We start from the raw sequence: 26,758 nt of genomic DNA on the forward strand, positions 1-26,758 counted from the left end.
AAGTGAAATTGAATTAAACATACGAAGAGTTTGGTTCCAAAATACGATAAACGGCATTTAAAAAAAACTTAGTTACCGCAAAAAACAGTATTGTATCAGGTCAGTATAAAAAATTTAAATCTTAATTTTAGGCAAAATCCGATATCCGCCGTGTTATTCTGTCATCTTTTCTCACTTTTTTCCCAAACCGCGATAAACGGCAGTCCTCCTTCTCTGCAGAATGCAATAAATCCGCTTAACCAATCACAGTGTACCATTCCACGCATTGTAAACATTAATGGTGGCGGCTTGAATACTAGGGTGGCCATTCGTGCCAGTTCCGCCGGACACGTCCCGAACATGTTTTCGGGTTCGTTCTCCAGAAGTCGCGTTGGTCGACCGCATACGTCATCAAGGTTTAATATTTCGGGTTTAATTTCAGAAAAGCAACCGTTATATTTCAAGGTAAGAATGAAACTACAATGATTGTATGTCTTAAAAGAAATACATTTTAATTTTCTAATGTATTTTAACTGAAATGTGAGAACCTTGATGACGTATGCGGTCGAGCAACGCGACTTCCGGAGAACGAACCCGAAAACATGTTCGGGACGTGTCCGGCGGAACTGGCACGAATGGCCACCCTATTGAATACACACGGAATCCTAGTTTTCCTCAACTACTTTGTACTTCATGATCAACAAATAAACAATAACAAAATAGAAATTTTAATGACATTGATAAACCTGTGTTGGTTTTCTGTGGTGGGGAAGAAACGTAAACCATCAAAACTAATAATTTACGTGAGAGGCACTGGGGCGAAGGAAAAATGCCGCCTGTTGCTTGTTGAACAAGACACGTCAAGCTTCTGTCATGCTTACACACTGATCCCAGGGGATCTTATAAAAAAGTTAACGAAAATCGAGCAGGACCAAAACATTTTACAGCTGATCACTGTCAAAAAAGTTCAGCAATGACGTCCAAGGATGATAGCAGCCATGACAGTGTTCTTAATATGACATGGTAAGTGTTTTGATTAATGCCATTGATGTTTATTTTTTAATCAGTTTATGCCACTAGTCAACTAAATGAATATAACATGGCAAAGATTAATGGACATTTATACATTGATTTATATGATAGATTTATAGCATTTTAAAAAAACCTTTTTATTTAACTTTTTAACCTTTTTTTATTATAAGTTTTTATAATAAATCTTTGAAAATCAAATTATGGATTTGAATTTTTTATGTTTTTATAACCTAAAGATGCTACTGTATGTGAAAGTTTGTAACAGAAAATAGTGGTTTCCATCTTGTCACTTTCTTGGTATAGAATTTTTTTTACCCAAATTAGTCAAAATGAATTTATTGCGTTTTGTAACCAAACACTTTATGTAAAAACATAGGGAACATATATTAATATTTTTAATATAAAGGTACATGTTATTTATTTTTTAATATAGATACATATTATTTTTTAAAGCTACACTGTGTAGGATCTACTCCCATCTAGCGGTGAAATTCTATATGACAACCAACAGAATATTTCTTTCTAAACCCCCCCCATTCGAAGCGAGTTATAAATCGTACGGTGGCCGTGTCATGCCAAGGATAACATGGCTTCCAGTACAAAGCAAAAGCAATGAAAAATAATGAACAATATACAGTGTACTTTGCCTTTGATCCGTCATAGCACACAGATTTATGTTAAACATGCACTGTTAGATGTCGCTGTAGATTTAGCAGTACATTACTGTAAAAATCCACAGTACTATACTGTATGTGTACATTACAGTACAGTACTGCAGTTCATAATGCATTCTGGGTAAATTTGTTTGAGCGGGAAAATTTTACAGTATATTTTGGTCTTGATGTAACCTTGCTGTAGCCATTGCTGTAATGTGCCAGGTGTACTTGCAATAATCAGAGAAAGTGCGCCAACGTCAAATCACACAGAGGGAGAGAGAGCACAACTCCTGGCTGCAGCTGAAGGAGGACGATTGATTTCTGGCAGTTCGGTAAGTTTGAAATATTTCTGTTTCATGAAAACTTAATTTTTAGTTTAAGAATGTTGTCAATAGTTTGTCACAATATTGTTTTAAACGTGCAATGAGAGAGAAAAACGGTCGCCAACAAAGTTTCAATCTCCCTCAGAAAGTAGGCTTACACACAGATGTCTACCGCTGCTTTAACTCGCTTTACACCTTTTTTTTAATGAATATAGTGTCAGGATCCGTCAAAATCATGTGTTTAATTATATCTAGTCTTTGTGTTGGGGGTCCTGGCAGTACCATGTTCTGTGGGAAATGTGTGGTTTTAGTATTTAATTATTCTGACCACGCATTTCCCGGGTCTCGTCACTTTTTACCCGCTCCCTTACTTGTCATTGATTTCAGCTGTGTCCCTCATTAGTTCTCCCTATTTATTGTCCTTGTGTTTGCTGTTCTGTGCTCGTGCGTCTTGTTACACTCCTTGTTGTATCCTGTCGGTTTCTGTATCTAGTCTGTGAGTATTTAAGAGTTATTTAGTCTTGTTTGTTAATGTTATATTATGTTAAGTTTAGTGTCAGTCTAGTGTTGCGTTACCCCGTCTTGTTTTGCCCCCTCGTGGGTTTTGTTTTTTCCCCTGTTTGTTCAATAAATCATTCATTTTGTCACGTCCGCACTTGGGTTCATTTCTTTGTTATATCCTCACATTACGCACGAGCCAATAAAGAACCCAGCGGACATGAACAGCCGTCTTGCACGGAGGGGTCGGTGTTATCGCCTGGAGTGTGAACCGGGTCCTGTCTGGTTCGATCCTCTTGTGTATGGACCCGGGATTAACTCCAGGCGGAACCCGACCAGAACCGCCGAGCCCCTTCCACTGTCATCCATTCCCGAGGGTCGTACCTTGGGAGTATTGGGGCTCGGTGACTCAGAACTGTTGTCTCCGGTTCCTGAGAGATCCCTCCCACCTGTGTCCCTTCGAGGGAAGCGAGAGAGGAGGATCTCCTGGGAGTCTTTGTCCGGGGGGTCCTCCTCAGATGTGGTTCCACCTCATCCTCTCTCTGCCCCACGACCTCGGAGGAAGAAGAAGAGGAGGGGACCGATTGACCAGTTAGAGCCGCCGCAGCGCCCAGAGCCGCCGACGCAGCCGCCGCAGCGCCCAGAGCCGCCGACGCAGCCGCCGCAGTGCCCAGAGCTGCCGCCGCAGCGCCCAGAGCCGCCGACGCAGCCAGCGCAGCGCCCAGAGCAGCCACCGCAGCGCCCAGAGCCGTCAACGCAGCGCCCAGAGCCGTCGACGCAGCCCGCGCAGCGCCCAGAGCCGTCGACGCAGCCCGCGCAGCGCCCAGAGCCGTGTGCGCAGCCCGCGCAGCGCCCAGAGCCGTGTGCGCAGCCCGCGCAGCGCCCAGAGCCGTGTGCGCAGCCCGCGCAGCGCCCAGAGCCGTGTGCGCAGCCCGCGCAGCGCCCAGAGCCGTGTGCGCAGCCCGCGCAGCGCCCAGAGCCGTGTGCGCAGCCCGCGCAGCGCCCAGAGCCGTGTGCGCAGCCCGCGCAGCGCCCAGAGCCGTGTGCGCAGCCCGCGCAGCGCCCAGAGCCGTGTGCGCAGCCCGCGCAGCGCCCAGAGCCGTGTGCGCAGCCCGCGCAGCGCCCAGAGCCGTGTGCGCAGCCCGCGCAGCGCCCAGAGCCGTGTGCGCAGCCCGCGCAGCGCCCAGAGCCGTGTGCGCAGCCCGCGCAGCGCCCAGAGCCGTGTGCGCAGCCCGCGCAGCGCCCAGAGCCGTGTGCGCAGCCCGCGCAGCGCCCAGAGCCGTGTGCGCAGCCCGCGCAGCGCCCAGAGCCGTGTGCGCAGCCCGCGCAGCGCCCAGAGCCGTGTGCGCAGCCCGCGCAGCGCCCAGAGCCGTGTGCGCAGCCCGCGCAGCGCCCAGAGCCGTGTGCGCAGCCCGCGCAGCGCCCAGAGCCGTGTGCGCAGCCCGCGCAGCGCCCAGAGCCGTGTGCGCAGCCCGCGCAGCGCCCAGAGCCGTGTGCGCAGCCCGCGCAGCGCCCAGAGCCGTGTGCGCAGCCCGCGCAGCCCCAGCCGTGTGCGCAGCCCGCGCAGCCCCAGCCGTGTGCGCAGCCCCAGCCGTGTGCGCAGCCCGCGCAGCCCCAGCCGTGTGCGCAGCCCGCGCAGCCCCAGCCGTGTGCGCAGCCCGCGCAGCCCCAGCCAGGTTTTGCACCTTCCTGCCATGCCCCTCCCAGGACTCACCCAAAGCCTCCCAGAACCCCACGGACTCCTTCCCCACCCTCCCACCCTGGACCACCACCTTTGAACTCTTTTGTTCCCCCACCCCCCCTCCCTTGTTTGTCATTTTTGTTATCTCACCCCAACCCATTTGTAATTTTGTCATGTCTGCCTTTAATGTTATTTGTTATGTTTTCTTGGTTGTTCTCTGTCTGTCAATTGGTCTTGTCTAGAGTTTAGTGTTCCCCCTGAGGAGCGTCTGGTATCCGCTCCTTAAGGGGGGGGTACTGTCAGGATCCGTCAAAATCATGTGTTTAATTATATCTAGTCTTTGTGTTGGGGGTCCTGGCAGTACCATGTTCTGTGGGAAATGTGTGGTTTTAGTATTTAATTATTCTGACCACGCATTTCCCGGGTCTCGTCACTTTTTACCCGCTCCCTTACTTGTCATTGATTTCAGCTGTGTCCCTCATTAGTTCTCCCTATTTATTGTCCTTGTGTTTGCTGTTCTGTGCTCGTGCGTCTTGTTACACTCCTTGTTGTATCCTGTCGGTTTCTGTATCTAGTCTGTGAGTATTTAAGAGTTATTTAGTCTTGTTTGTTAATGTTATATTATGTTAAGTTTAGTGTCAGTCTAGTGTTGCGTTACCCCGTCTTGTTTTGCCCCCTCGTGGGTTTTGTTTTTTCCCCTGTTTGTTCAATAAATCATTCATTTTGTCACGTCCGCACTTGGGTTCATTTCTTTGTTATATCCTCACATATAGGGTTGTTTTAACTAAATTATGAGGGTTTTGGTGAGTTTATATTGTGTTGAAAGTGTGGTGACAATGAAACTATTTTTAACGAAATGGACAAAGACAACCCGCCAGCGCGGTCTTGCGGTCCCAGCATAATGGTCGTTTATCTCGGCGTTTCATCCGTTCAGTTAGCGTCAGAGAAAAGTATTAAGTTCGACTGTTTGGTAAGGCTGACTCGTGGTTGTAAACAGACAGGACTTGACACGCCGTACACAGCATACTGTAGTACTGAACTCCTCCACAGAAGTGAAAACAAGAAACCTCATATTTAACTGGATACATGCATCGAACTCATCGCAGCTTTAACTTCTACCAAATATCATTCAGACCTGGGCTCATCTTAATATCAGATGAACGAAAGGGATTGCCGCGCGTATTGTTGTTGTTATTATATTACGGTATATCATCAAAAGCAGAGAATATCTTCTCTAAAGCGTTTTACACGTCCAGTAAGTTGTCCAATACATTTTTATGGCATATTGTTTCCACCACTTCAGATGCATTACACGCTGTATATAAGTTTCCAAAACACATCAAATCAATGCACGAAAAGAGAATGGGCTCCGCATTTACGTACCTTTGTCTTCTCGTCTCTGTCATCTGATCCTTCATCTCTGGATGTAAAATAGTCCATAATAACATCGTGTAGGAAACTGGCATCACCAGGATTGCTCAGATTTAGGGGATCATGTTTATCTTTAAAGTGAGCAGCTAGCTACTTGTTAAAAAACTTTGCGTGACATAGTGTTACACCGCAGCCGGTCCGGGTTAAACATTAAAGGGACAGTCTTTTTACCTTATCACTATAAATCGCTATTTTCTGCACTAAACGAGACATTTTCAGAGATTTTCTGTAGACAAGATGTTATAATTAAAAAAGGACTTATTTAGATATTTATATATAATATATAATATAACAACTAATATATATATATATATATATATATATTTGTTTTACAACTGACTTAACACTTACAGTAATGTTTTATTTGTTAGCATAGCATGATATTAGATTTAAACACTTAATACATTTTTAAATCAATCACTTTGTCTCTGTTTACATTAGTTAATGCACAATGAACATTATCAAATATTATTAATGTTGTAAAATATATTGTTCATTGTTAGTTCATATTAGCTAAGGCATTACCAAATGTTAAGGAATAAACTATTGTAGTAAAGTATTACTAAATTTTCTTTTTCCATTTCCTTCACAATGTCTATTTATTTCTATGGCTAACAGATTTTGTAACATTTGTCTTTTTTACAGTCTTACCATTGCTTGTAAGCTGGATTGGGTAAGATGGATCATCTTTAAAGGCACCAGGCAAGTACATGATGTACAGTTACAAGTCATGTATTTTTTCGACTGCAATATTAAATGCTTTCACGTCACATGCAAAATTACACAGGAATGTGGCTGACTTTTTATTTGTAGTTTACATGAGTGTCCTTGCACTTTTATAGGAGTTAAGGCAGATGTGGAGGCACAACGGGTGATACCAGACACACACCAAGCACATTATGTTTGGTAAGTTTGCACTTTACCACTACAGTTTCTTTAAATACCCATGTATACACTCATTCACTCATTCACACACAACACTGTAACACGACCATACACAACATGTACACAATTGTCTTAGTTTGCCATGTAGAAATATACAAACAGAAATATTCAGACTTTGGTTATAAGAAATTTAATTTAATAATTGTATTTATTTAGCAGAGGTGTCCCTGGACTTTATTGACAAAATATTTTGTTTTCAGAATAAAAAGTTGTGTCCAAATCAGTAACAATTGTACTTTCTGTTCAGGACATTCAATCATGACATGATCCAGGTGGATGCTGTCCATTGAGGAAAGAGTTTGTTCAGCGGTAAGTGAATCTTCTGTATTTTAATGTAATTAGGTGTGGAACAGTAGAATAAGAGCAAAAGGTTTCAGAATAGGAGTAAATTCAAGGCTGAGTTTAATTTTTTAAGAATCTTTTTCTATCTTATATTTGTTGACTTAATGTTTATGATATTTCTAACAGGTTTCTGGATAGAATTAATTCCAAAGATGGGAAAAAGTGCACATCCAGACAAGGAGCAAGCAAAAAGACAAGGAACTTGGTGCAGAGAAAAGCTGTGGCCATTAACCCCCATATGAACAGCTTCATGCAGTCGCTGATTGAGTTCGAATGGACGACTTCAAAGTAAAGGCCACTGTGGTCTGTCTGCCACAGTTTAATGCATTTATTTTTAGTGTTAAATGAAATTCAAGTAGAATATTTAAAACTATGGGCCAGTGTTGTTTTTACCACAGTGAAATGTTACCTTTTAGTCGATGATGGACTTTAAACTGAAAACTTCAAACTATGGAACAGTGTTCTATTTGCCAGAGTTAAATATGTTACAGCAGGGGTCTCCAAACTTGTTTATACTTGTTTATTTTATTTTATGTTACTTGATTATATGTTTATTATTGTTTAAAATCTTGTTTTAAATATGTTTGTTTCAATTAAATGTTTTTTTTTAATAAAATTTTGATACAAACATTGCTTGGATTGCCTTTTAATTCATTATGTTTTAATTTAGCATTTTTACCATATTAATAACTATAGATTTAAACCTAAATCTCTAGCTATTTTATATAATATTATTGTATTAACTGTAATAAGTAATAAATAGTATTTATGGGTCAATATAGACATTACAGTAAATTACTGTAAAAATAGACTACTGTAATAAAATATTGTAAAATTACAGTACAGTACTGCTTTGTAACTATACAGTACTAGTTTGTGTACTGTAAAATGGTATTACAGTACAGTACTGTAAAACCAAAATACAGTAACTTACTGGCAACCGTGCTGCCAGTACCGTACTGTAAAAATACAGGGAAATCGTTAACAGTGTGGAAAAAGTCTGATTTTCATATGTCCGCTTCAAATCACATACAAAAAGCAACCATAAATGTAGCTTAGACACTCCTTTTTCATCGACCCCAGAGGCTATTACACTTTGTATTAAGATGTGTTTTCATCAATCGGATAACAAGTGGATGAGAGAGACACATCACGTTTACACTTGGTATTTAAATCCGTCTCTTTTTGTCCATTTTCGACCGCTTCTCTCCAGGGTAGGGTTGCACCAGTCGTTCGTAAGTTCTTACTTAAACTGGGATGTAAAGTCCAAACTAGAGGCTTAGTAACTACTAGCTAGTTTATAACTAACTCTTTACTTAATTCGGTTGCACCACTTGTTCTTAAGGCAGAACGTAGCTAGTAGGTCGTAAGCTCTCCATAAAGTAATGCGTTGTCGCATAGAATGACGTTTATTTTCCTTAACCCAATCACAAGCCTTATAATGGGCAAGCAGGAAATAGTCTGAACAGTACGTAATTTCAAACTCATTCTTGTCTCGCCTAAACTGAAAGTTAAAAAAAGACGTTAAAGCATATGTTATCGAACTCAAAACATTACACTTTTAATTGAAAATATATATCCCACACATGGAAGAGAAAATAAACAGGAAGAAATTTTATATCTTATTTTAATTGATGGATACACAGAAAATTAAACAGTTCTTGAAAAGTCGTTGACGAATTTGCGGCTCTTCATAATTAATACGAGCTCATCGATGTTATATAATCTGGATGACATCTTATTCCAAACGTTATTCATGGACAGGGGCTTCCGTAAATATTTAGTTACAACGTATTGTTACGTTTAAACTAAGTTTAATGGTGCAACGCAAAAACATTTAGTAGTGCGTAAGTTGTAACTTAGTGCCTATTTACGTCGTAACTAAGCTACGTTGTAACTTACGCACAGCTGGTGCAACCGGCCCCAGATTACTGAGGGGATGTCTGTGGACGAGTCCCTCGCCTGTCATTAAATCATGAGCGGAGTAATGACGGGTTTAAATGGATGCGAACTAATATTGTGTCAGAGTTCAATGCTTTTGTTTTAAGTAAACATGTTACACAATGTATTGTCCGTGTATATGGAAGAGCTTTCTCTGATATTGGTGAAATAAGATTGCGCAACTTGAACACGCTTGTAAAACTAACCAAAGATGCGCAGATCAGCCACTTTAGTTTTATCAATGAAAGGCTAAAAATAGCGCTGTACACTGTGTGTTCGTGTTAGAGGTCAGTTGTTCAATACGAAGGTATTTCAGTCTACGCAGGTCGTATATGCAGGCTGCATACATCATCAAGCCTGGTTTGTATAAAGGAATAGTCTCCCCTTTTTCCATATTAAACTTATTAACTTAACTAAGAGGAGTTGATACATCCCTCTATCATCTTAGTGCGTGCACTTCATCGATGTGGCTCGCGGCGCACTTTGATAGCATTTAGCTTAGCCCCATTCGTTCAATAGTACCAAACAGAGATAAAGTTAGAAGTGACCAAACACATTAACGTTTTTCCTATTTAAGACGAATAGTTATACGAGCAAGTATGGTGGCACAAAATACTACTACCAGGGTAACATTTGTGGTTTAGTATGACAAAATTAAGTCTTCTTATGCTTATATGATGAAAGCATGCAACTTTATAAACTCGTCTATCAGTTGATACAAATATTTTATGTTTATATTAAAAGTAGCCTATTCAAAATTAACTGTTATTTTTTGCACATTCCTTTTGTTTTATGAGTCTTCTTTAAATGTAATAAATTCCTCTGTCTCTGATTCAAAATCCAATTCAACACTCCACGCATTCAATTCAAATCACAATCAAGTCACAAACACCCAAAAGGCTGCCTATTCACTCTTTTCCCATTGCATCAAACTAGTGTTTGAATCATTTCTTTGATGCTCGCTATATTCCCTATCATTTCCTGTCATAAACTGAAAAGAACATTCTTACATGACGACAGACAGAGGGATTATAGTTCACACTGAAGCTCTGTTCCCAGTACAATAATCTTTCCAGGGACAAAGGACAGCAGCTCAGAAGCTCAGAAGGGTACGGTGGGATTCTGTTGCCATTATTGAAAGTCTGTTTTCCTCTACTGGAATTCATGCATACATGAGAAAAGGCCTAGCGAATGACCCTGCACATGGATGAAAAGAAGCCCGGCAAATCTGTTCATTTCAGCTGAATCTTTTATCTTCTGTTGGAACCGAGCAGCATGGTGGGCGGTTCTTGTTCAGATACACACACACATACACTCACAAAGAAGCTCAAAAAGCATTATGCAGACACTCGCCAATGGGGAAATTGCGATATTGCAATGCATTACTTTTAAAAAGTAACCACACATAATATGGAGAATCAACAGGAGATACAGCACATAGGAGGAAACATACAGTAAGTGCAGATTTTTTGTCTACTTTTCCACCAGTGAATATGCACTCGGCTTCTTAAAATATTATTCAGGGAGAATGAGTATGAACTTCAATCATAAGAGGTATGAAACATCTGAACATGCTTTTAGCTGATGCCATGAAAGGTACTTGCAAAAAAGCTTTGAAAACACACATGTGTACATGGAGATAGACCTTGTTACAAGAATACAAATTCACTCTGAATACATCATTGTCCCAGAGCCATGAAAATATACGGCACACAGTAGCACACTTTCATAAACTCAACCCTACACTCCTAAAAATAAAGGTGCTGAAAAGGCAATGCCTTCAAGAACTACTTTTTGCTCCCCAAAGAACCATTTCTTTCTTACTTTTATGTTGTCTGAACATCCTTTTGCACTACAAATAACTTTGAAACATGACCTCATGACAATTTGTACGTATTTTACGATGTGGCTAATATATATTAATTCTTACCCCCCCAATTAATACATTATTGTACGATTTGCTTTTGCCCCTGCAACGTTAGGGTTATGGGTAGAGTGTTTTGTTATTATAATCGTATGGTTTTGTACGATTTACTTCTTACGAATTCATACGAATTAGCTTACTCATAAAATACGCATTAATTCTTGTGAGATCAGGCAAGAATAAAAACAAAAACAAATAAACATTAAAAACATTAAACTGGGCAGCAACCCACGCGTAGCGGCACAGATAGCCTTCTTCAGGGTAATGTTAAAACCCTGAAGAAGGCTATCTGTGCCGCTACGGGTAGGTTGCTGCCCAGTTTAATGTTTTTAATGTAATTATAGCCATGTTTAAATAAAGGCTTTTAATAATACTTTTTGGAAGAGTCCCTTGGATCCCGTTTTTTGACATTTTGTATACCCTAAAGAGCACCTTCAATTTTTTCTAAATAATTTTTTCTGCTATTTTTGAGCACTTTGGATTTTTCCAAACTTTCATTTTAAGAAAACATTATTTTACGTGTTCATTGCGTAAAATACTTTGTAAAATAAACAATTATACATCCATGCTGGTAGGGGGCGCTGTGAATGCACTCACATCAGCTGCAGGCACTCCCTCTGGTGGGCGGCAGTGGAGAACGATCATGCCGTTGATTGGCACCTCCAACCCCTGCGGCTCCTGTTCAAAATTCTTCCTCAGGTCTACATGACAACAAAAAAGTATATTGATAACAGGTAGCTACTGTATTAGTTTTCAAAAGATCAGCTTGGAAGCATAATTTCATTAGTCGTTCTTTATTTAATAAACTCCATTTGTTGTGAGTAATAGCACAGATATTACACACATCACCTTTAAACAAGATCTTGATTAAGTATTACAGAAATTAAATTATACTTACAGGCAATACGGACAGTGGCTCTCCGACTCTTGGACGTACCCAAGTGACTCCATGCTACACACAGACACCAGAAGTCCTCAGGTCCATGAAAGTCCTCCACCTGTTGTCTGGACACATTTATCATCACTTCACGGATCTTCAGGCCTGGACGGAAAGAGACAAAGATGGACTGTGAGTGACGCAGAGAGTTGAGAATGAGTTGCACATCAATAGCTCTATACACTTGCTGTATTTATTAACTCACATTTGTCTTTTCCAACTTCAAGATACTTGAAAACATGAAGACTTAGCTTAAAAAAGAACAACTTCTGAGCAATAATGTTGTTTTGTAGTAGCTGTCATAAGAAATGTTCAAAGTATTTATCACCAAGGTTTACTGAACCAACAAAACACTTGCGGTTCTTTTATAAACACGCATGAACTCCTACCAGGTAAGAATAGATTAAAGAGACTAGATGATGTGAGTCAGATAGTGTGTGGGAATTATTATAAAAGAATAATGCATATCTTCCTATAGAGAGTGTTGTTGAAAGCAATCCCCGGGCTCTCTTCCAAAACTCTTCTATAATGTATTCATAAGCCTAATTTTAGCGCTGCTGTTGTGCCGACCAAACATTAAATTATGCAGGCGACGTTTGAGGTGGTGGATTACATTCTCACAGGCAATGCCCAGAATGCTCTTCAAAATGCAACGAAAACATGCGAGCCAGGCCAATTCTAGGGAAACATTTCAAAATATATGCACCGCAGAGAGAGACCCAACAGAGAGAGATAATGGCTCCAATAGTAAAAACATTTCTAAATGAAACTGTACTGTGAATTAGTGCCACAATTAAGTTAAGGGTGAGCAGAGGCAGAATTATGACTATGAAACGGTCGCAGACGGCAGAATTAATGCAAGCCTTCGGTGGGTCTCTGTGGGTGTACCTGCAGTACCGAGAGAAAATGAGAGTCATCTTTAATGATATTAAGGTAAGCAAAAGGAAAATCTATTCGAAATTGCTCAGTCCGAGAACCGGGAGTTATTGCGAGATGAAAGCGGAGAGTCGCAGTCACCCCGATGGGAGAGAGGGAAAAGCCGTATAGTCACATGATAATGTGACTTTGCCGAATATATTGTTTATGATGCCTACTAAAAAACCCTGTGGATAGTAAGAAATAAATACACTTGTACAGTTGTATTGAAGCGTACACGGGACATTAATACTAAGTCAATTAGACCACTAAATAACTTGGCAAAATAGCCTGTTGAGATAAGCAACTAAGCATGCTGGGAAACACTTGTAATAAAAACATATAGAGGATATTGGATATTAAAGGAGGATATTAATATGAGGATATTAAAGACCTCTGCGCTGAACAGCCTCATTACCTGAACAGTATTCTCTTTAAATTTAGAAAACAACATCAAACTAAACAACATGACATTACAGCTGCAATGCTGTTTGCTTTAAATGTGTTGTATACCATGTTACAATCCATTTTAAGCACAGTAACACTAAATAGTGTCAAAAAAATGGTCATAAATGATCCCTGTCACTGGGGCGGTACTCTTTTAAAAAGTACAACTTTGCACCTAAAGAGTTCATATGAATATCTCAAAAGGTACGTTTTGGTACCAAATTTATGCATATCTGTTCCCACACTGCAAAAAATGACTTTCTAACTTCAAAAATATCAAAAAAACCTTAAATAAAGATGTATTTTCTTGATGAGCAAAATTACCTAGGAAAATAAGTCTAGTTTTTGGACAAAAAAATATACAATTTAAGTGAATTTGTGCTTAAAACAAGCAAAAATATCTGCCAATGGGGTGACAAAAAAATCTTGAAATAAGATTTATTTTTTCTTAAAAACACTTAATTCAAGCAAAATGTTATTACCCCATTGGCAAATATTTAGCTTGTTTTATGCACAAAATCACTTAAATTTCATATTTTTCATCTAAAAACTAGACTTATTTTCTTAGGTTATTTTGCTCATCAAGAAAATACATTTTTATTTAAGAATTTTTAAATATTTCTACTGAAAACAAGACAAAAATACTAAGTTAAAAAGTGCATACACTGCAAAAAATTATTTTTAAGAAAAAAAATTCTTAGTATTTTTGTCTTGTTTTCAGTAAAAGTATCAAAAAATTCTTAAATTAAGATGCTTTTTCTTGATGAGCAAAACGACCCAAGAAAATAAGTGTAGTTTTTAGACCAAAAATATGAAATTTAAGTGATTTTGTGCATAAAACAAGCAAAAAAAATCTGCCAATGTGGTAAGCAAATTTTTCATACATTTTCCCCCCATTGGCAGATTTTTTGCTTGTTTTATGCACAAAATCACTTAAATTTCATATTTTTGGTCTAAAGACTTATTTTCTTAGGTTATTTTGCTCATCAAGAAAATACATTTTTATTTAAGAATTTTTAGATATTTCTACTGAAAACAAGACAAAAATACTAAGTTAGAAAGTCATTTTTTTGCAGTGCATACACTTCTTAGTATTTTTGTCTTGTTTTCAGTAAAAGTATCAAAAAATTCTTAAATTAAGATGCTTTTTGCTTGATGAGCAAGAAAATAAGTCTTTAGACCAAAAATATGAAATTTAAGTGATTTTGTGCATAAAACAAGCAAAAAATCTGCCATCTTAGCATCTTAATTTAAGATTTTTTTTTTTATATTTTTACTGAAAACAGAAAAAAATACTAAAATAAATACTTTTTCTAAAAAAATTTTTTTGCAGTGTATGGTACATATTAGGAACTTTTTAAAGGGTTAAAGGGTACTGCCCCAGTGACAGCTTAGGATGATTTTTTGATATTTTTTCCAGTGTATTTTAAACTTGATCATAAACATTTTTTTTTTATTTGAGATGCTTAAAAGTGCTGTTACAGTACCTTACAGGTATTCAATATTGAGTGCTAAATTAATCATTTTTCCATTGAAAGCAGAATTCTCTTTATTCTCACAGCTGTTCCCCTTCATGATATCCAGCTTCTAGATACTCCTTATAGACTTTAACAGCAAAGAGTGTTAAAAAATAACTTTTTTTTCAATTGGCACAGCTGTTTTCTTTTGCTTTTTATATACTTCATAAAGCACTGTTTGAGAACCACTGCACTGAGTGATTGAGAAAATCCCAGATACAATTATAACATCACATTACCATTTCATATAGAAAAATTGACTGAGTAAAAGGTTAGGAAAATAAAAACATTGCACAAACACTATGAAGCCTAGCAAAAACTAGATACCTCCTAGAATCATCCAGAGATACTAAGAGGAGCCCAGATGCCCGAGCCAAATGTGGAACCTAGCGAGCTTACCACCACAAAACTGTTTCACTGGAGGCACTGATGACTTTAAGTAAACCATATAAATCATCATTTCAGGCCTAGGACAGAGATAGAGTATGTGTGTACAGACAAAAGAAAGTAGAAACAGCAAAGCATGACTAATGATTATGAATGCGTGGCATATGGAGAGCATTAGAGTTGCTCCCAGTGTTGTGTGTGGCCTTACAATAGTCCACAGCGTTTGTAATAGCAAACTCATTGTTTTTAATGCATCTATTGGAACAGAAGATGGAAAATCCTCTACAAACCAACATAATGTGACATCCACTCAAGGCTGCCAAAGACCTTGAAGCCATGGATAAAATATGAAGCCCAGATACACATCTATAGCGCTTCCAAATTTTTGTGTATTCTGCTTTGGTGTGACTCTGATACATGGCTTTCGTGGACAGTTTTGGTTTTTCTTTTCATGTTGTGCTAGTAAATACGTGGATGCACATATGCAAACCTTGTCTTCCTGAACCTCTGCCAAGCCCGGGGCCATATGAGTAACTAAAATGTCTGCACACCCATCAGGAACAGAGGTTTTTCTCATCTTGTGCTGGTTTTAAGCAGAATTTGCGTGATTACACGCATGGCTGAGAATGTCTTATTTGATTTGTTCATGCAATATTAAAAACATTATGTTTGACAAGCAGACAGGCTCACGCAATGTCAATGTTACGACATGGGAGTCTATGCGCTTCTGGAAATTATTATTGCTAGAGAATTTTATTCTAAGATCCTGAACTCTGTTTGCTTTGCTATGTAACATTTGGGTACAGATATGCGTACATTTAGTATGAAGATATATCTTTGAGGTACTAATATAAACTCTTTAGGTGCAACAGTGTATTTTGGAAATGGTAGCACCCTAATCATAGCTTAGGACCATTATTTACCCTGCATAGATTAATTTCAGACTGATCTCACGGAAAGTCGGTTATAGTCACGAATAACTGTATTAATTTATTTGCGTCCATGGCACAAAATTTCAATGTTTTACGTGCCTTGAGCACGAATGTGTTTTTTGAGCACAAATTTCTATAAATAATTTTTCATGGCCATGGCATGACTTTCTTTTTTGTGTCATTTTATGTTTAGTTTTTTCCTATTTTCTTACCATTGTTGCTTGGGGTTGGGGTTAGAATCACTTTTTGTTACATTTTTAGAAATCCAAACCCCAACTCTAAACCCAACTCCAGGCGAGAATAGTTTTAAAAGAAAAACATGAAGAAACCAATACATAAAAGTGCATCCTAACCCAAACCCCAAATTTAACCCCAAGCGACAATTATTTAAAAATAGGAAAAAAGAGAAAACAATACATAAAATGACACGAAAAAGAAAGTTGTGCCACGGCCATGAAAAACTATTTATAGAAATTTATTTATAGCTGAATTTCGTGCCATGGACACAAATAAATTAGTGAATAATACGTTTTTGTGACTATAAAACGACTTTCTGTGAGATCATGTTGATTAATTTAAACCCAATTGTTGGGTTTGTCCATAGTTTACCCAACCATGGGTTAAAACAAGTCAGATTATTTGTGATTATCAGTGATTTCTTTGCTAGTCACATCAATGTCATACTGTATTACTGCAAATGTTTATTTATTTATTTATTTAAACCTTTATTTAACCAGGTAAGTCAATTGAGAACCAGTTCTCATTTACAATGACGACCTGGCCAAGAGGCAGCATAAGAAACCAGTGGGCTACAATACAGAACATTGGAAATACAGATAACACAGCTATAAACAGTGACATATAAAAACAAACAAAGTACTAAAAACACGTACATTGATCATGTGTTATTGATTGAACTAAGTTTTTAAAAGAAGAAAGCGAAATAAATGAGCTAAGCTTTAGTGTCTGCTGCAGTTGATTCCAGTCATGTGCAGCAGAAAACTTAAAAGAACAACGACCAAAAGAGGTACGGACTTTGGGTATGCGAAGGTTAAAAAAAGTGTGTCCCAATTCCTCTCAAATAATCTCTGTCCAAACAGTTACATATTTCTGAGCTCTTATATTCCTTTCCTATTTCTCTTCTCCACCCTGCTGTCCATGCAGCCTATCGTCTTCATCCCTGGCTGTACTTTTCACGCCATTTTCAGACTTGGAGACTCCATGGTCTTATAGGACAGTCAGTGGTGGCTTTGTCAGTCTTTGCTGGCCTATTCCTCTTATCCCCCATTTCCTCTTTCTTCCATTTCCAACACTTGGAGAGAAAGCAGTGCATGTGTGTCAAAGCAGAGGATCTGGCTTGTTACTGAGTGGCAGTGGATAATTCTGGGAACCTAAATCTGTGTCTTACAATATTAACACTGTCTCACTGCCATGTCCAAAGTGTCCTCTCTCTTTCTTTCTCTCCTTCCTGTCCTATTCTCTCAAGGCTTGGCATACCCGACCAAATCTGATCTCTTGTTGCATACTGGCGACCGCTGGGTTGCAGATGCGTGTACGTGTAGATATTGTCCCACTGTTGGATTAGAGCTCTATCTCAAGCAGCCAGAGGTCTGTACCATCTCTGTGAGCCTGTTGGCACACTGTGTCTTTGTTTGCGTGTGTATGAGTCTGTCCGAGTGTATAGAGCCACTTCAGGGATTAACGACGTGACTGCTATGGACTTAAAGGGATGGTTTCCCAGAAAGGGTTTAGATCAGGACTATTCAAATCTTACCCTGGAGGGCCGGAGCACTGCAAGGTGTAGCTCCAACCCTGATGAAACACACCTGAGAAAGCTAATCAAGGTCTTCATGATCACTAGAAAATCACAGGTGGGTAAGTTTGATTAGGGTTGGAGCTAAACTATGCAGTGCTCCGGCCCTCCAGGGTAAGATTTGAATAGCCCTGGTTTAGATTAATACAGGACTAGGCGTTACAGAAAATATAACAGGTATGCATCTTGAGACAAAATGGCACTTGTTCAGCTCAAACATGCATTTTAGTCTGGGACTAGGATAAACCCTGTCCGGTAAACCACCCCAAAGTGTCACGGTTAAATCCTTATCATGTTTTGTGTCTGTTCCGATTACCGTCACCTGGACTATTCATTGATTAATTACCTTCCTCATCACACCTGTGCATTGTTAGTCTGTCTGTTTTATACCCCTGTTTGTGCTATACTCACTTGCCTAGCAGTGTCTAAACTGCCGCAAATCATACAAGAAGAAGAAGAAGAAGAAGAAGAAGAAGAAGAAGAAGAAGAAGAAGAAGAAGAAGAAGAAGAAGAAGAAGAAGAAGAAGAAGAAGAAGAAGAAGAAGAAGAAGAAGAAGAAGACTCACTTGCCGGATCATTGTTGCCATTGTGTCTGTTTCCTGTGTTCCATGTACTGCGTGTTCCTGTGTTACTTACCTGCCCGTTGTTTGCTACTCGTGTTTTGTTTCTCATTTGTTATTAAATATTATTCATTTCATCGTGAACTTGCACTTGTGTCCTTACTCCTGTTCCCAGTCATGACACAAAGTCTTTTAGATTGGCAGAACGGGCTCAGAATTTTTTTTTTTTTTTTTTGTTAAACACAAAATAAGCATTTTATTTTTGAAGTACATTTGAGAAGTTTTTGTGTTTTTAATGTTGAAAGGACAGACAGTATAAAATTACCAAAAGCACATGGTGGAGAAAGGAAAATGGGACTGGCACAGGACTTCAAGCTGAAAATCATGCCTGGGTCACTGGAGACACATCCATTGGCTCTTTAACTTTAAGCCACAAAAAATCTTTAACTCTTTCACCGACATTGACGAGTTATCTTGTTGGCGCACTTCCGCAACTTTTAAAACACGTAAGTATCACCCTAGGGCAAACAGCTGTATGTCCGTCTATGTTTTAAGGATCGCCCTGAATCTGATCTCTATGAAAAGTCCTTCACAAAAATTGAATTATCTCAAAATTTGGTGTTTTTGAAGAATCTTACCCATATTTGAGAGGTGATAAAAAGAGAACTAATGAAGGTAGGATGAAAGTTGTTTGTTTGTTTGTCTGTTTGAAAGCAGAGTGTCTGTTCTTTCATTTAATATATTTATATATAAAAAAACAGCATTTTCTGGGAGACATTAAACTTTTGTGAAAATCATGAAAAATGCTGGCGGGAAAAGAGTTAATCATACTAACACTAATGATTTCTATACAATTTTGTTTATTAATGTATACAATTACTATTTAATGTACTATTTACTATTCCAATATTGCGTGCACATGATACCCATGCCTTCCCGTTCACTTAATACATCTTTTGTGTCATTTTATGTATTGGTTTCTCAATTTGTTTTAAATCATTTTCACTTGGGTTTGGGGTTAGATTTGGGATTTGCTTTAGGTTGATATTAACTCTTTCCCCGCCATTGACAATTAAGAGAAAACGCTTCCCCGCCAATGACGAGATTTTCCGCAACTTTTAAAACCCGGAAGTATTGCCCTATGGCAAGCGGCTGCATGTCCGTGTCTGTTTTAAAGATCGCTCTGAATGGGAACTCTATGAAAAGTCCGTCACAAAAATTGAATTATCTCTGCTTTTTGCTCAAAATGTGGTGTTTTTGCAGAAACCTACCCATATTCAAAAGCTGATTACAAAAGAACCACTGAAGGTAGGATGAAACGTTTTTTTTTGTTTGAAAGCAGAGGGTCTGTTCTTTCATTTGGTATATTGTATGTTTATATATTTAAAGAAGAACATTTTCTGGAAGGCATTCAACTTTGGTGAAAATCATGAAAAATGCTGGCGCTGGCTGGCAACTTTTTTAAAAACGCTGGCGGTGAAAGAGTTAAAATGGGTTTCTCCATGTTTTTGTCTATTTTTATGCCATGGTCGCTTGGAGTTGGGGTTAGAAATGGGGTTTAGGTTAGAATGTCATTTTACTGTATGTAACAAAAAGTTGTTCTAACCCCCAAACCTAAGCGACGATGGTAAATAGAAAAAAATTGGGGAAACCAATACATAAAACGCCACAAACATATATATTCCCCATATTAAGTGAACGGGAAGGACTGGAATATCAAGCAAAATTGGAATTTGGCGTATGTATAACACAAGTTTTCATATGTGATACGCATCTCCATGAGATGGGCTGGACTGTCTGTTAAGGCCTTGAGCGATATAAAAAAGACTTGCACTGCCTCTGTTTTTTTTTCTTTCAAAGTCTTTCTCTTCATTGTCTTTGTCCTTCCTGAATCTCAATGCATCTTGTCTTGGATCTCTCTATCCCTGCTGGAGGTAGATGATACAGCGCAGTGGGCTAGCTGTGATCGTAATGCAGAATGTTGGACATCGATCCCTCTTGCAGTCGCCAAGCAGCGGGCGAAGACCATCTCATCCTCCATCTTTAGCAATGTCCCTTTTTGTGTCTTGCATGTGTCATCTTTCATCTCCTGTATACCCGTCAACCAGGGCCGTGCACAGACCTTTTGAGGGGCATGTGCTGAAACTGAAAAAGGGCACCCCCTCCAAATAAATATCACTTAATAATCATCTTAATAGCTTTATATTTATTCACTATTAATGATTGAAAAAAATCACTATTAATGAATGAAAAATGACATTTTATGATAGCTTGGCATTATACAGTGCAAAGGATATCTGCCCTTGTAAGTTGGCTTTAACAATTTACATCCTGGGTGTTTGTCTGTATTAGGCCTATTTGTAGTCATGTGTTTGTGAAGTGCTCGCTCTTATTTAATTGTAGAATATATTAATTAAAAATTTTTCCTCTGCTTACATACATAAAGTTACATAAAAATATGTTTGAAGAAAAAAAGGTATTCTGTTTGGTTTTATAAGCTAATTTGTATTATTTGGTTAACATGTTTATGCATGTGATTGAGAAGAGGGGGAAATAGGATATTAAAGATCAAAATAGGAGATTATACTATACTATAGCCATACCATTAGCATATTCAACATGTATCTGCCTACCTGGTGCTGAGGACCAGGAACCTTGGTCTTTTGAAGGTGCAAATAACTGCATTACTAAAAAAATATACTAAATACTAAATAGACTTAACTCTATGCAGTTAATTTCAGAATAAAAAGTTATGAACCAAATAATCATACAACTCCCTTGACTAATTCAAGGCATAAGATACATGCATATACAATAAATTATATCCAGATTGCATACTGTAATGAGTGACAGGGCAATATAATGTACATACTTGTATCCTTTACACGTTTTTCGTCTCTATCCAGTTTTCCCAACTGGGCATCTGATGTCTAAGACCTTTCTAATCTGATATGTTTTTGGTGTTAATGTAGGCTAAACATTTACCTGCGCGGGCGCGTCTTCTCGCGTGAGATGTGTTGACTTTAGTTAAACGATTAATACGCGTCATGCAAAAAAAACGGTAAAAACCCGACCGTGCATTCCGTATTGTTGTCACGGGTGCCCTTCACATGGGTGAACACTTGTTTAAAAACTGCTCGCGCTTTGTCAAAAACTCAATTTGGTCGCATTTTGTGCCAGCCCTTGCTGCAGTTTGGAGCCCTTAGTGCCCCCTGATTGCCCACTCGACCAATCCCGTCTATGGATAATTCGGCTCTGCTCAAATTTATAAAACATGCGCCGTTATATACATACTAGTGTTTCTTTCGTAATGAGACAGCATTGTACTCAAACAACAAGATACTTATTTACCGTTGCAAGACGTTCAGCTGCCTCTGACTGCTGTGGAACTTCAGCTCGCTGCACTCAGGGGGCGGAGTTAAGAGGTTTGACAGACAGCTTGAGCGGATCCAAAAATATTTAGTTTTTTAATAATTTTATTTGATAAATATATTTGTAAAACACACAGACAGACGTAAATGTTTAACAATAGCATTAATTTATATATTTAAAAAAAATAATAAAACACCTCCAAAAAAGGGCACTTCGGAGTGTAAGGACAAAAAGGGCATGTGTTCTGCACAGGTTGAGCCCTATCTGTGCACGTGCCTGCCGTCAACCCACCAGAAGTTCTCCATACAGAACGACCTCTCGTGACCTGATTAAAACCAATGATGCTTTGACAAAAAAATTAATGTCTGTTATCATTTACATGCTGTTCCAAACCAATTATTAAACATGGTTGAAGATCTGGCCGGATAAAACGTTGCTGGCATCCTATCTTTGTCATTTCTCTTACACCCTCAATCTTTTTTACACCCACTTCTCCATTCCTCTCAATTTTACTCCTAAATCTCTCCTTCAACCAATCTCTATTGTTATTTCTTTTCTAATAAATCTCTCCCACTCTCCTTTTTTTCTTTTCTTTGTCTATTTTTCTCTTTCTCAGTGGTAGCAGGATAACAGGCCTTGGCCATGCGTGCTGTAAAAATCAATCACCGAGCAGTGGGGTTTGTGGTCTCGTGGACCATTGTTCTGCCCTGCCCTGCTTTTTTGCTCTCTTACAGCCATAGTCACCATGACAACTGGTTCAGCGTCACTCTTCGTGCCACATTTTGCAATGACCAAAAAAATGTACGTTTTTTGCACACCAACACGCACACACTAATTTTTATTAGCACCTTGTTTACCGTGGCAAGGCTATATGTTGTCGATTGCAGTCATGATGATTATCACTCTCGGTAACAGGGGTGTGAGACACCTCACGGGTGCAGTGCACACATCCCTATGTCCTAGTACATTTCCAAGTACCAGCGTAAAAGCCACAGCAGTCCTAGAAATAATTTATCAAACCCACACATTTTGTCACACAAAGATGAGCGCACAAATGTTTTTGGTGATAATGCAGTCAATGTCCTTTACCAGTAAATTCGTCATAACTGAATTATGAATCGGTGCCAGTATGGTGAACTGTCAATGCCTGAGGTGTCTTTGTAGGGACGTGCACCTGAGCCCTGGTCTTTCAAACCCACATCATCCATGTGAAGTCAATTACTGCAGGTATCCGACGCATGTGCTACCACCACACCACAGGTCTACCGAATCAATATTTTGTGTAACCCTAGGAGTGAAAAAGCTCATGTTTTTATGAAACTATGTTGCATTAATAGCAAACAGAGCCGTGATATTTAGCAGGATGTGAGGCTGTTATTCTGTTTTCAATAAAAGCCAGTTCTTCGTGGCTCTGTTGTTTGCCAGTGAATCTCAGTGGTGTCCAGCACTGTTAGTCAGCTCTGCTGTGACTGTGTATTTGGCCACAGGGATGAAACAGAGCTGGCTAATTCTGAACACAACCGCAAGCTGGCCACTCTTCCTGACAGTATTTATCAAACACGAAGCAAAGCTTTCATTTTATATCTCTATTAATGTCTGCGAGTTCTTGTATCACAACCAATTACAAAAACAAATCTGGTTAATGACTCATTTGATTTGCGTATTTACATGTCATTTCATGTCATTGGACATTTTCTGGCATGCATGTATAAATATGTATATTTATATCCAAAACTGATTTTTTTAAAACAAGTTACCGCCAAAATCAGTATTATATCAGGTCAGTGTTAAAAACTAAACTCTTTATTTTACGCAAAATCCAATATCTGCCATGTCATTCTGTCATCTTTTCTCCCTTTTTTCCCAAAACGCGATAACGCCAGTCCTCCTTCTCTGCAGAATGCAATAAATTTGCTCAACAAATCACAGCGCACCATTCCACGCATTGTAAACTATAATGTCGGCGCTTTGAGTGCACAGGGAATCCTAGTTTTCCTCATCTACTTTGTACTTGGTAATCAACTAACAAACAAAAACAAAAGAATACTTTTGTTGGCATTGATAAACCTATGGTGGTTTTTTGTTTCGGGAAAGAAACGTAAGCCATCAAAATCGAATAATTTACGTGAGAGGCACTCGAGAGACTAAAAAATGCTGGCTGTTGCTTGTTCTTCCGACAGCATCAAGCTTCTGTCATGCTAACACATTGAACCCAGAGGATCTTATGACAAAAGTCCATTATTTTACTCAAAGTCAACAAAAATCAAGCAGGACCAAAATATTTTACAGCTGATCGCTGTCAAAAAAGCTCAGCGACGACGTCCCAAGGATGACAGCAGCAATGACAGTGTTCTTAATATGACAAAGTAAGTGTTTTGATTAATGCCATTAATGTTTATTTTTTAATCAGTGTATACCACTAGTCAACTAAATGAATATAACATGGCAAAGATTAATGGACATTTATACATTGATTTATTGCATTTTGTGGAAAAAAAATCATTTTTTATTATAAATCTTTGAAAATCAAATTATGGATTTAAATTTTTTATGTTTTTATAACCTAAAGATGCTTTGTGAAAGTTTGTAACAGAAAATAGTGGTTTTCATCTTGTCACTTTCATCTTGTTTTTGGTAAAAAACATGTTTTTACCAAAATTAGTCTAAATGGATTTATTGCATTTTGGATTTTTCATATATACATACACACATTCAGTACATAAATGTATATGTTTGCAACACAACTACACTCTTATTTATTTTATGTTGACGGCATCAACTGGTGTCACCCGTTTTACAGTCTTAACCAGTTTCTACAAAATGGCACCATTTCAAAAGCACTGACAGATTTACCAACCATCCATCCGTGAACGATTCCATTCAGCCCAGCAGGACAAATAATCCCGGCAGGCACGCAGGCAGTCCAAGGACACCTCTGCTCCCACTCACTGAATTTGATTTATCGGTATTGCCGCTGGAGATGCGATCGGAGTGTATCTCTACTAGACTGAGGGAGCCCGGTCTTAATCAACAGTGTTTTTCAGATGTACAGAGATGATTAGGCAGTCCAACAACCCACTGAGACTCAAGAGTCAATGCTCTCTGAAATCTTTATACAGTGTGGTCGGGAAAATCGGAGTTAGTAAGCTAGGCGCATGTAGAGATAGATTTGTAGTTGAATCCAAGATTAGTCTAAGGCTTTTAACAATTAGTTAAGTAAGTTAGAAGACCCGTGCTACTGCAAATAGCGTGCATATATTCTAGAATTGGTTACACTATCAGAAAAAAATGGTCCCTAGTTGTCACTGGGGCGGTACCCCTTTTTTTTAAGTACACCCCTTTTTTTTTAAGTACACCTTTGAAGTACACCTTTGAACCTAAAGAGTTCATATTAATAGCCAAATGTATTCATATCTATACCTAAATGATATTTCTTATAACTCTCTGTATACTTTTATCAGCAGGTCTCTTCTTTGGAGATTGAATGTATAATCTTACAGTATAGCACATATTTTCAATTTAGCTGTAATAACATACCGAATGTTACAGTTCACACATTGCTTTGAACAAAAGCAACTACTACATAACTGCTTGAATGCCGTGGTTTAGGTCATTGAACTGTAATTATTCCCCTTTGTAAGATTTAGTCTGATCACGTAACCAACAAAAGAAGACATCTATTTAATACAGGTAGCATTCAAAAGCTATTAAATTTTCAGCTAATCGCTGTCTCTATTATCCACAACAGATAAACATGAAAGAAAGCCTGAAATGAGCCAGAAAGATTTCAAACATTTTCAAATATAAAACAGCAATTCGTGCCTTGGTCAAGTACTGATCTGAAAGTGGGGAATAAAGAGCTATTTCACTCTGTTGCATCACTGGATCACTTCTTTTGCTGTCAAAAATCTGCACCACCAAACACTAAACGCAACAATCAATCTCTTTCAAGCCCTAACAGATAGCACACTACGTTTGATGGGGAGAGAGCTGAAAGATGAAACACTGGGAGAAGTTGAGGCGAACAACCGCTGGTGTTGGATTTGACATTCTGGACACTGCTCATCCACCAGGCACTGCTGGGCGCTTGTGTTTGAAATAGAAAGAGATGCCTTAAAGAGATGGACAGTAGCTCTGTTCCAAAACCCGCTGCGGTGTCTCGCTGTCTACCGCCTACATAGCAGGTTCCCTCTTAAACAGCGTCTTAATCGTTGTATGTGACTGATATGGACTGATTTTGATTTTGGCAACATAGAGACTCTTCATCAGGGACACTCGTCTAAGAATGGATTTTAATAGGGTTTGAATTTAACATGTTAAATGGCTAATGCCCCAACAAACGTCACGCTCACACTGTCCATGCAAATACTGTCTAAAAATTCCTAGATGCTATAGTGATTTTGTAAATGATTAAGTATATATTAAAGGAAAACATCACCATTTTCAATATTTTACTATGTTCTTACCTCAACTTAGTCGAATCAATACATACCTATCTTTTTTCAATGCGTCCACTTAATCTTTGTACAGCGCGTTGTGAATTTGTTAGCATTTAGCTTAGCCCCATGCATTCCTTAGGATCCAAACAGGGATGAATTTAGAAGCCACCAAAACACTTCCATGTTTTCCCTATTTAAAGACTGTTACATGAGTAGTTACACAAGTAGTTATGGTGGCACAAAATAAAACATGGCGATTTTTTAAACGGATAAAAATGAGAACTATATCGTATGGTGGAGCAGCACTTCGACCTTGCCGCGCAGAAACATCATCACTCCTGACTACTCCCCCTCTCGCTCAAACTTCCGTCAATATTACTGCGTCCAAATTTGAAGTTAATTAATTTGTCAAAGTGGAGGTAAGAACATAACGTATTTTCCGGACTATAAGTCACACTTTTTTTATAGTTTGGCACTTCCTGAAACTAATAGTCAGGTGCGACTTACTGTATATGTCAAAATTATTTCATATGAACCAAGAGAAACTATTAACATCTACAGTCGCGAGAGACCGCTCTATGCTGCTCCTGTATTTATGCAATTCAATGGATTCAGTGATGCAGAATGACTTCGGGAACTTTTTTGAACTTGATTTGACTTGTCGTGTGAATTTAGCCTATTCAGCCT

At 38.8% G+C, this 26,758-nt stretch overlaps 1 protein-coding gene and 1 long non-coding RNA gene across 2 annotated transcripts in view; one reads left to right on the forward strand and one right to left on the reverse strand.

The window, feature by feature from the left end:
* unc5da (unc-5 netrin receptor Da) overlaps positions 1 to 26,758 on the reverse strand; it is a 263,938-nt gene that overhangs the window by 63,090 nt on the left and 174,090 nt on the right. Inside the window, exons 3-4 of the mRNA XM_065244172.2 lie at positions 11,651 to 11,794; positions 11,350 to 11,453 (exon numbers count right to left, since the gene is read on the reverse strand). Of these exons, the coding sequence (XP_065100244.1) occupies positions 11,350 to 11,453; positions 11,651 to 11,794 (248 nt within the window). The remainder of the gene's footprint in view (positions 1 to 11,349; positions 11,454 to 11,650; positions 11,795 to 26,758) is intronic.
* LOC135721730 (uncharacterized) lies at positions 1,708 to 7,388 on the forward strand. Its single transcript, XR_010521547.2, has 5 exons — positions 1,708 to 1,999; positions 6,246 to 6,302; positions 6,443 to 6,506; positions 6,793 to 6,854; positions 7,014 to 7,388. It is a non-coding gene; the product is annotated as an uncharacterized lncRNA (long non-coding RNA).

Source organism: Paramisgurnus dabryanus, chromosome 18 (genome assembly GCF_030506205.2).
Source record: "Paramisgurnus dabryanus chromosome 18, PD_genome_1.1, whole genome shotgun sequence".
In the NCBI taxonomy this organism is placed as follows: domain Eukaryota; kingdom Metazoa; phylum Chordata; class Actinopteri; order Cypriniformes; family Cobitidae; genus Paramisgurnus; species Paramisgurnus dabryanus.